Genomic DNA, 10,876 nt, shown 5'->3' with positions numbered 1-10,876 from the left:
TAGTCCTTTACATTTCAAAATTTTAATTTTCATGAAGGACCAAATAGAAAATTGAAATAAACACGAGAACCAAAAATGAAAAACTAAAAAAGTGTGAAAAAAAAAGTAACCCAAATTTAGGTTGAAAACTCAAAGGCGAAAACCACATTTTCATGTGATTCCCACTTTGGTCCCTATCTTTTATTTTCACCACTTTTACTCCTTGTTTAGAAAAACACCTTCCATTTTAGTCCTTCCCGTCAGTGCCCTAACGGCAAAGTCCTACGTGACAGACGGAACTATTAAAATAATAATAATAAAATTTTTATTTTGGCATTAAAAAATGTCAAGTCAACATCTAAATTTTAAAAAAAAAAATTATTAATTTTAACTAAAAAAAAATTAAAACATAAACCCATAAATTTCTAGGTTTAGAATCCCAGACAAGATGCAACTCACAAACTCAGCTTAGCACCAAATTTTTTTTTTTTTTTTTTTTGGATCCAAAACGAAATTGGACTGAAATTCAGTAATGGCGATGGATCAAAAGCAATCCATCTCAATGATTTTACAGTCCGATTACATCACATATATATAAAATATGAAAAAATATATATTAATAAAAATAAAATAAAAACTCCCATAGTAATTTTGCTTTTAGAGATTTGCTTCTGATATTTTTTTTTTTTTTTTTTGGGATTTGTTGAATTTTAATCCATCTGATTTGATGCTATTGCCAGTGATTCCCGTTGTGGATGAGGTAGATGTTGCTAGGGTTTCCATGAGCATGGTAAGCATAATGAGGCTTGATCTTTGCCGCGGATCTTTGAAACGAAGCGACTGGTGGCGAGATCTGGCGGAGGCACACGTCGGTCGCTGGAGTCGAAAACCGCCGGTGGGACTGTGAGACGAAGACGAAGTGGAACATGATGATGACGACGACAATTTCGATGAAGACGTCGAGGAGTTAGGGATTGGAGGAGGAAGAGGAGAAGAGATTGATTTTCTAGGAGGTTTCGGCGACGAGAGAAACGCTTTGATCTTCAGAGACAAAAGGTAGCGCGCGGCCTTGTCGTACTCTTCGATGAGATTTGCGAGGTCCTCATCGGAGGTGATCAATACCAGAGCATCTAGATCCTCCCACGGCAACTGGTAACGAAGGCTCACAGATGTACCACACAACTCTTTGAGCTTCAACAATAGCTCTATACCATAAATCAAATTCAATTTCTAGCTAGAAAAAAAATTTTCAAATTAAAACGGAGTCAGACTAACCGGAAAGGGAAATGGGGCGGTCAATGTCGAGGACACAAACCCATAAATTGCTGGGTTCAACTTGCTTGAGATCGGTTTTTTTGAGTTTGAGATTTTTTTTGTTTGGATTGGTTGTGTTGTATTTTTGAATTGATTTGGTACTTTGGGGTTTTAGGATTTGATGATTTTGCTTCGATTGCAAAAATGGTGATTTTGAGATTTTTAATTTTTTGATTTGTGTTCTTAGATCTAAGTTTGTTTGTGTTATTGTTCAAGACATTTAGATCTCAATTTATGTGATTTTTAGTTTTTAATTATGTTTTTAATTTTTTAATTTAGTTAAAATTAATAAATTAATTTTTTTTAATTTAGACACTGACTTGACATTTTCTAATGTCAAAATAAAAAAAATTTATTATTATTTTAATAATTCTTTCAGCCACGTAAGATTTTGCTGTTGTTTTTTTAAATATAAAGTAAAAACGGTAAAAATAAAAGGTAAGGAATAAAGTAGAAATCACGTTGCTTAAAAAAAAAAAAAAAAATTGTAAAGTCCAATCCCAATCCCAACCGATTAGACCAAGAATAAAAAAACCAAGTTACTCTTCACTTCCTTCTATGGTCATAGACTAGACTTTGGATCTTTTCACGTTTCTCCTTGCACGACTCATTTTGGAAACTAGTTTACGGCTTTACACAGCACATTCGTGGTCTAGGATTGCGTGAACCAATGTCAGAAGTTACTATACGATGAGGCGATGAGGACGAGTTTCCGTGCGTTACCAAACACAGCACATTCTCTGGGAATCTCCGAATCCACGATTCCGTGAAACAATTTTCTCACGTTAGCGCACCCGCTGTTTGGTTACACCGAGAATCTTAACCCGGACATGGAAAAAGCACCCGAAACTGGAATCGAGGAATCATCATCTCCAAACACATCGCAAGATGATCACAAGCAGTGGATCGAGGCTCAGGATGATCTAAAGAGAAGACTGGTAACAGAGGACGATTTCTCATGGAAATTATCGAAAGAGAACGAGGAGGAAGAGGAAGAGGAAGTGTTGTTGAGATATGTTGGTGGGGTCGACATAAGTTTCTCAAAGGAGGACACGTCAGTTGCTTGTGGGACCCTCGTGGTGTTGGACATGCAAAGTCAAGACCTTCAAACTGTGTATCATGATCACTATCTTGTTACACTTACTGTTCCTTATGTTCCTGGCTTCCTTGCTTTCCGAGAGGTTTATTTTCTTAGCTCATTATTGTCTTTCGTAAATATCCGTTGCTTATTTTCGATAGCTTATTTGCATAATTAGAGATAAAAAGTCACTTGTTTTGAAATTGTTTATTTTTGATAGTTGATTTGTATAATATGAGACAAAAGTTCGAAAGCTAGCTTATCTGTTTCTTTGTTTCAATGTTATGTTTGAATGTTTTTTTTTTTTGGGTAGGCGCCGGTTCTTCTAGAGCTTTTGGAGAGAATGAAAAAGAATGCAATTCCATTTTATCCACAGGTGATAACTGTGTTTGATGTTAACCATTAGTACTACTACTATTCTTTCCTTTGAGTTCCACTTAAGACATGAAAATGACCATGTTCCATTATCCTTGTTAGCATAATGGGTGGAACTTGTATCTTGGAGAGATGAGTTTGGTGCTTGAATTCGTCTTTTCAAAAGACAAGTTTAACAAAAGGCTATTTTGCTAATTAAGTTTAAAGCTTTTAAAATAGCATTATTAATAAACAAAAAGCTCTAACATTGTGCTATGCACTGGTTGAAAGTATGCGAGATAAGATGCTATTAACTGATTGGCACATTACTAACTGATGTATGTTTTTTGAAAATGTTCATATATTTATTGGATAACAGTGTTATCATAACACTTCAGACTTGTAACACTGGTTTCATTTTTTAATGAACAGGTGTTAATGGTTGATGGAAACGGAATACTTCATCCTCGAGGCAAGTGCTTGTCACCAATCTGATTGCAGTATATTATTCTTCTTGAGCATTGTACACAAAACTCAACAAAGCATTTTATACCAGTTTGAAATTTGTTAGTTCAGTTCACTTAATTTTGAAGGTAGATTCCATTTATGGTTCTTTGTGTATGTAAACAGTGAGTGATTCATGTCAACTATTGATGTCATCAATTTTTACCTATCCTTCTATTTTCCTGAGAAAAATCTTAAAACATAAACTTCATTTTTATAGGTTTTGGCTTGGCTTGCCATCTAGGTGTTTTGGCTGACCTCCCTACAATTGGGATTGGAAAGAATGTAAGTCCTTTTTATTTTTTGATAAGTAAAAAATGTAAGTTCTGACCATATGAGAGATTGATTCTTCTTGAATTAAATCCAAGTCCCAATATATACATCAAGTTCTCATTTTGACTTGAGAACTTGATCCCTGCTTACTTGTTCTTTTGGTTAAGTTTTGACAGTGTTCAAACTTATATATCTCAGCTGCATCATGTGGATGGTCTTACTTATTCTGGAGTGAGACAACTACTAGAAAACAAAGAAAATTGCACTGAAAATTTTATTACTTTGAGTGGATGCTCCGGGAAAATATGGGGAGTGGTAAGAAACCAAGTGTTATAACTTATACTTTTGAAGCATTATTTAAATATCTCAGTTCTTCATTTAACTTAATAGAGTAATTTTAACATCATTTTAACTACATACATGGCAAACTGTAATGGACTACAAATAGTTGGCTGGCTAAGATAAGGCAATCTGAGAAATTTTCCTTTTTTGTTAAACAAAGTAACCGAAGTATGATTTTTTATTTTGTTAGGGAAGCTCAGAATCCTACTTGTATGCTCCTTTTTTACTTCTAGGTAGAAAATTTTGGTGAAGATCAAGTTTGGCATTTGTTCTTATCTGTTCAATGGCTGATATACTCTTACAGGAACCCTATTATACTCTTTTTTTTGTTATTATAAGCAAGACAGGAACCCTATTATACTCTCACAGGAAAGAGTTCCCAATTGTAGCTTTGCTACCATGGTTCTCATGTGTTTCATTGCCCAAGTTTAAAGAAAGAAAAGTTTTTTGTTGCCCAGTATGCATTGCTTCATGTGCTTGGCACACCCTTACTATATAATTTTTTTTTTTGGTTCATAAACTGGTGAATAATTCATAAGAAGAGGTAATGATCAATGGATTCGGTCTCTATTGCTTGTGTACCATTCACTGGTGGTTTGATTTAATCTGTTGGTGGAAGTATCATATGGAGTAAAGAGCTAATATTTTGATTAAATTAGGTTGATGATTTGGCAACTATGCTATTAATTTGCTTGAATACTTTTTTACTTGTGATTCATAATCCTATGTCATGCCTAATATGATCCTTCCTGATATGAGGAGTTAGTCTTGCATATGTAATTCTTGCTTAAACAAGAAAAACCTCCCTTGTAAGAATTGGGTAGAGGATGAGGTCATGAGTTCAAGATCACTAGGCGCGTACTTGCACTAGGTTGCTTATTGCCTGAAATAGGCATCATCTTTAGTGCTTAAATTGCGTTCTTGAAAATATTTCCCATCAGTGGGAAATATAATGTCAGAATAAGATGAGCATCAGAGTATGTATGGAAGGCGATCACACCAGCCCTCCTTATGAACAAGCTAAGGTTTAGACACTCTCAGATGATTTCAGTTCCTGAAGCTTTTGTGGGAGTTTCCTAGAAGTCATTGAAATAGTGTCATCGTATTGGTTGGCATATGCCACAATCTAAGGCAAAAGGCTAAACATGCATCCTTTGATATATTATTCATGCTCTACGCGACATCTGGTTTCACGTGTTTATCTGTTGTTCCTAAGTTTTGATTTAAATCATTGTAATTAAACCCTATTTTTCTTTTTATAGGCAATGAGATCCACAAAGGGCTCCTTGAAGCCTATATTTATTTCTGTTGGTCACCGTGTATCACTTGATACTGCCATCACAATTGTTAAAATGACTTGCAAGTATCGCGTGCCAGAGCCTACCCGGCAGGTAAAATCTAGATCTGTTCTAAAGCTATGGAAGCTTATTTATGCAATGTTGTTTGGTCCTTTTTTATTTATTTATTTATTTATTTTTAATACAATAGACTTACTATTGGGTTATCGTAACTGTTATATGGAAACTCTGATGCCCTGTACCACTACTGCATCAATTACATAAAACTAAAGCTGTATCATGTATGCAGTCTTTAGTGATCGTTCACTTTCTTTTCAAGAAACTAGTGTCTGATCAAATTACCATTGGAGGCTTCTTGCTAGTTCAACAACTCTAGAAGTTGCATGGAGCCTAAGTACTCTGGTGGGGAAACACTGTATGATGGGTACCATGTTGGAGAACCTCTTCTCCATAAATTTATCAGCTTAGATGATAATAAATATAGAATACGGCATTCTCTAAAAAAAAAAAATTCATGGTTCATTCTGAGGATTGTAGTGCATCAGATTTCAATTTACATAGCAAGTTGATCTATATTAAAAAGGCCATCATTTTGATTGTTAGATACATTTCTTTTGCTCTTTCAAATTGGAATCTAACATATGGCCAGGTGAGATTGTTAGCAACAAGGTCTGTCATATGGCCACAGTATTTCATTACTTTAGCTCAAGAGTTGTGGGATATGGTGTGTTTCACTATTTGGGGTTCATTGGGTCATGCCGCCTGGTGTTGTTACTTTCAATTATCTGCCTGATATGCTTGATTTTTTTACTTCCATTGTTATTTAGATTTTATTCTCTGTTGTCTGTTAGCACAATGCTTGTGTGCCTTGTTTTCTTTGTATTTTCTTAAATCAATTTTCAATAAAGTTTATTACTGATAAAAAAAAGTATTTCATCTCTTTAAACCACTGAAGATACAAGTGTGTGTGTTATTTCTGTTATGTTACATATCAAGTTGAATGGATATTGTATTTGATTCTGGTCTTTATTTTATTAACTACAGGCTGATATTAGGTCAAGAGAATACTTGCGTAAGCATCAAACGGGCATGTCAGAATGATGCAACATCATGGATCTGGTTGGTTCACGTTTTTCTTTTACTTATTTTTTCTAAAATATTTTTTCTTCAATACATAGAGTGACTGAATGGAAACATCACATGTTACGTGCAAAAATGTGTAGCACTCAATAGACTGGAGTTGTGGGTACACCTTCTAGATTATAAAGTAGACATGCCAGGGAAATACTTGACTTGCACATTACAAATTTAAATGACAAGAAGGTTGGTACTTTTATTCATTTAAATGGAAACTGGAGAGAGTTGAAAAGGCACCATCTTGGTGAAAGGTTCTATATATCTGACCTTTCACAAGGCATTTCTTTTTTCATTGTTATATGGGCTATAAATATATTTGCACTACCAACATATGCTATATTGAAATTGGCTATATTGAAATTGGCACATATGCTAAGTGATGCTGCCAAAGAAGATTAATTTGTTGCTACTTCACAATTTTGTCCATTGAAGATTTTTTGTATATGATCAATGTGCGAAGTCTAACTGAATCAAGAGTCGTATGGTTTGAAAGGTCTAGTTATTATATCTATTCTAGGGTTAAAATAGTTTTTAATTTGGGTTTTTGTTTTACAAGTTATAGCTAGTTTTCTTATCAATGGCAAAACTGTAATTTCATCAACTTCTGTGAATAACGGTCTGTGGTAATTGAGTTAAGTCTAGAATTTTGTAGTAGACTTAAGTGTTTTAGGTATATTTCTTTGAGTCCAAGTTAGTCATTTATTTCCTTATTAGGCTTTGGACAAAGTTTTCCTCCAATCCGGTTTGGGGCAATCTCCTCCAACCCATTACATAGCGACTCATAAAGACATCCACATGTATTATTTAAAAAGTCACATGAATCATTAAATAGGTCATGTAACTAAAAGTATACATGTATGTTTTTCTCAATTACCATGTAGTGGGTTGAAGGAGTTTTCCTCCAAACTGGTTTGCAGGTATGCTTTTTCCATAGGTTTTTATTTTAGTAGAATTTGGATTTCTAATACTACTATTACAAGAAAGAATCTTTATATTTATGCTCAATTTACTCAAAGAATTCATGGATTTGATTAATAGAAACATTGAGCGTTTTGAGTATTGGGGTACATTGACCTTAGTGTATTACCTTTTCCTTTTCACTCCTCGCTTTCTCTTCTTCTTTGTCACTATCACTATTTATGGTTTTGTTTATGTGCACTATTCACAATATTGTTCACTTGTACTTGTTACTCTACTTTTAACAACTTATGGACAAATTCAATCTCAGTTTCTTATTACCTCTTTTACAGCCCGAAATCAAAATTTTCCTTTTCCTACCAAACCTTAGTCATTCTTCGAATGGCGTTAAGGCAAGTGGCACCTCCAGGTCCTCCCCCCAATAAGTATGGGATGATGGGAAATAGTGGATGTTTAAATACCCTCAGGTGCCTGAGTATATTATCTAGCAAAAAAAAAAACCATTAGTTTTCCTAAACCTAAGCCCAGTACAAGCATACCTAAAATCAGCACAGAACATATTCCAAGTCCCTCCCATCCCCCCTCCCTCAAGATTTTGAAGTAACCAAGAAGATTTTGCAACCATTGAATGAAAGGTTTTATTTTTAATTGAAGCAAATCTGGAAGAACTGTCTACTATTCTAGAAACTTATATAAGCTATCAGGTGCTATTTTGGCCACAAATCTTGATTGATTACTGTTTCAACAAGATTTGTGTGTAATCATTTTTTAGCATAGATTTGTGTGTCTGGTTTAATCCTTCATTAAATTTATAATTGTAATGCATGAAAGGCCTGCCTACAGATGAAAAAGGTTCAGTCTAAACCCTGCCAAATTAGACATTATGAATGCCAGCGGCAGTATCAAAGCAGAAGGGACTAGGGGCAAAGAGGTAAAGAGAGCACCACAAAATAGACTACCTCGGTGTCAAGTCTTCAAGGCGTACTTTCTGGTGGAACCATTACAGCAATGCTAAAGGTCGAACATCATGACTTCTATATGAGGCATGAATTCTATGCCAATGAACTATGAGCCCTGGTTCATTTCCTGAGCTGCTGCATCAAGTTTTAGCTGCAAATCAAGGTTGGTGAGTTTGTCCAAGGCAGCATAATTTTTGAGCACCAAGATGGTCTTCACCTTGAAATATTTGGTCTTCTCACCTGGCACTGTGGGCGCGATGAGCTCAGTGAGTCTTTATTGATGATCTTGCCTACCTACACTCCTTGACATATCATTCATTTATAATGACATGCTAAACCTACTCGTCATTTTCTTCTTCAAATTTTGACGCTTGAATCTGGCTCTGGAATTTTTTGTTTGGTTGAGTTCTTCAAGGAGGGTTATCTCAATTTGGAATGGTACTGTTCCAGTGAGCAAATTGACTAGGGTGGCATTGTTAGTATTGGCTTAATTATAGTAGGTATACGGACCCCATTGATTTTGTTATGTTTCTTTTATGGAGTATGCTGAGGATGTATTGATGACTGTATGTATTACGGTGAGGGAATATTGATGGAATGGAAGTGTGTATCTAGTTCTCTAAGGTTGACTGTACTTGTTTTGGGGGTGAACTTGAGGTATACACTTATAAGACCTTCAAAAGAACAATATTATGAAAATACTTTGTTTCTGAAACTAATGTTAAAAAAGAAAAAGAAAAAAAGAAGATTAAATGGTGACTTTAATGTGTCACTTGAACTAAGTACCTGCCAGCTTAGCACCCTAAGTCAGCCATAAAATTGTGAATTGTTCTAAATGTTTGGTATTTGATTGATTTATTAAAGCACAATCTCTAGCCAAATGCTTCGTATTATAAATGCAAGACCTGTTTGTTTCAAATGATTCAACTGCTAAAAATAATTTTGCTTATATATTGCATTTTAGGGAAACTAAAAGGCCAGATAGAGTATTAGGAAAATTGTAGTTTTCTATTTCTTTTAATGTTATTCTTTTCGGTTTCTCTATTGATGGTAAAATGGAATGTGAATAGGATGTAAAGCTTGCTAGACTTGCATTTGTTTATTTACATGGAAGAATGGATTTGAATCATAGACATCTTCATTACAAATACTAAGATGTGTTAATTGAGTTATAAGACTTTTTGCGTTTTAGGCTTCATTTAGGATGTCATACCCGTGTTATATCTGTATTGTACTCATACTATACAGGTGTCGCATCAGCCGTTTTATGTTATAATTTTAAAAAATTGCTCATGTTGTTGTATTGTACTAGTGTCCGTGTCTGTGTTCGTGCTTCGTAGCTTGGCACTAGAGTTGTGAGCTGGCAGAAATTGCACCTTTTTTTTTAATACGTCAATGGTTGGGGTTGGGAGATTTGAATTCCATATGTCTCCATTTGAAACGCCAGAAAGTGCTAGTTGAGCTATAGCCTACAGAGCTCTTGGCTATAGAATTTGCACTTTTGTTAGTTGCAAATGTTGTATTTTTTAGATCACTTATTATTGTGAAAAGAATTCTTGAATACATTTTTATGTCTTCTTTTTTGCCAATTTCATAGTACACATTTTTTTGAAGCTGTTTCATGGTCAGCATTGAATTTATTTTCTAATACCTTAAATTTAGGCAAGATCTGGTGCATAAAGTTTTTGGCGGTCAATGGTTGACTGTTGACATGTCAAAAGGGGTGAAAAACCAGCGCCAACATTCTTCTTCTTCTTCTTCTTCTTCCACCTTTTTTTTTTTTTTTTTTTTTTTTTTTTTTTTTTTTTTTTTTTTTTTGGAGCAGAAAACCAACGCCTACTTAATACATTTTGAGGCAAGGCAATAAATTTTAGTGGTTTTAAAAAAAAATATCGATTAAAAATATTTACTTTCTATATTAAATACTATTTGTGGGGCCCAAATAATTTATAGGCCAGGCCCATTTACCCGTGGGGAGCCCAAAGGCTCAAGCCGAAGAGGGCTATGGCCCAAGTTCGATAATATAAAGTACAAGATAGCCTTGGGATAAAGCCAAGGACAGTTCAGTCCTCGGCAGACCCAAAGTCCCACCGGAAAGAGGGGCAAAAACGGTATAGGACTAAACTTGAAAGAAAATCTAAAATATCCAGGGAAAGCTGCCCTTACTGCCATTCAATACTCTGCACCTGACAGAGCCGTATTTTTCGACTTTTACAACCACCCCCAACGACTTTGGGTATGGGCTGATGGGACAAGTATCAGTCTTGGAAAGGTTGATCTTACACGTGGACGAAGGACAGTGAACGCAGGCTAGTATAAAAGGAAAAGTAAGTAATCTAGAGAGAGGGCTGGGAAAAATGGCCAAAAATCAGAGCCTCCCAGCCCACCTCCAGGAGAAAGACTCCAAGGGTGAAAGAAACTTAACCATGCATGAACACCACGAAAAACCCACCGCCTGGTGACTAAGGCCTAGCCTTTCAAACCCACGCTCTACAAATGATATTGTTTGGGCCTTTTTACGTGCGAACCCAATACTGTACAGTTCGTTACAAAATCGTGTCCTTACAATTGGCGCCGTCTGTGGGAAAGGCTTGTGTGTTGGCATAGGTGGTAGGTCGAGAGAGTTCCTTTGTCATTTCTAACAACTGGTTATAGAGTTTTAGTATAAAGTTCCGCTAGGGGCTATGCTTCTTGACTAGGGGCTACGCTTGGTAGCGTTA

At 35.3% G+C, this 10,876-nt stretch overlaps 1 protein-coding gene across 5 annotated transcripts; it reads left to right on the top strand.

Moving 5' to 3' along the window:
- Window positions 1–1,798: 1,798 nt before the first annotated feature.
- LOC115969847 (endonuclease V-like) lies at window positions 1,799–8,885 on the top strand. Of its 5 annotated transcripts, none has more exons than XM_031089473.1 (8): window positions 1,799–2,474; window positions 2,685–2,747; window positions 3,158–3,197; window positions 3,450–3,514; window positions 3,701–3,817; window positions 5,107–5,235; window positions 6,187–6,261; window positions 8,041–8,885. In XM_031089473.1, the coding sequence occupies exons 1-7, from the start codon at window positions 2,124–2,126 to the stop codon at window positions 6,241–6,243; spliced, it is 822 nt and encodes a 273-aa protein (XP_030945333.1). In that variant the 5' UTR covers window positions 1,799–2,123; the 3' UTR covers window positions 6,244–6,261; window positions 8,041–8,885. The 5 variants fall into 5 exon arrangements, with proteins under 5 accessions (XP_030945333.1, XP_030945334.1, XP_030945335.1 ...); XM_031089474.1 differs by having other exon boundaries at window positions 8,029–8,885; XM_031089475.1 differs by lacking the exon at window positions 8,041–8,885 and adding an exon at window positions 6,366–8,022.
- The last annotated feature ends 1,991 nt before the right edge of the window (window positions 8,886–10,876 follow it).

This window comes from Quercus lobata, chromosome 12 (genome assembly GCF_001633185.2).
Source record: "Quercus lobata isolate SW786 chromosome 12, ValleyOak3.0 Primary Assembly, whole genome shotgun sequence".
Lineage (NCBI taxonomy): Eukaryota > Viridiplantae > Streptophyta > Magnoliopsida > Fagales > Fagaceae > Quercus > Quercus lobata.
This window is presented reverse-complemented; position numbering and strand designations above follow the sequence as displayed.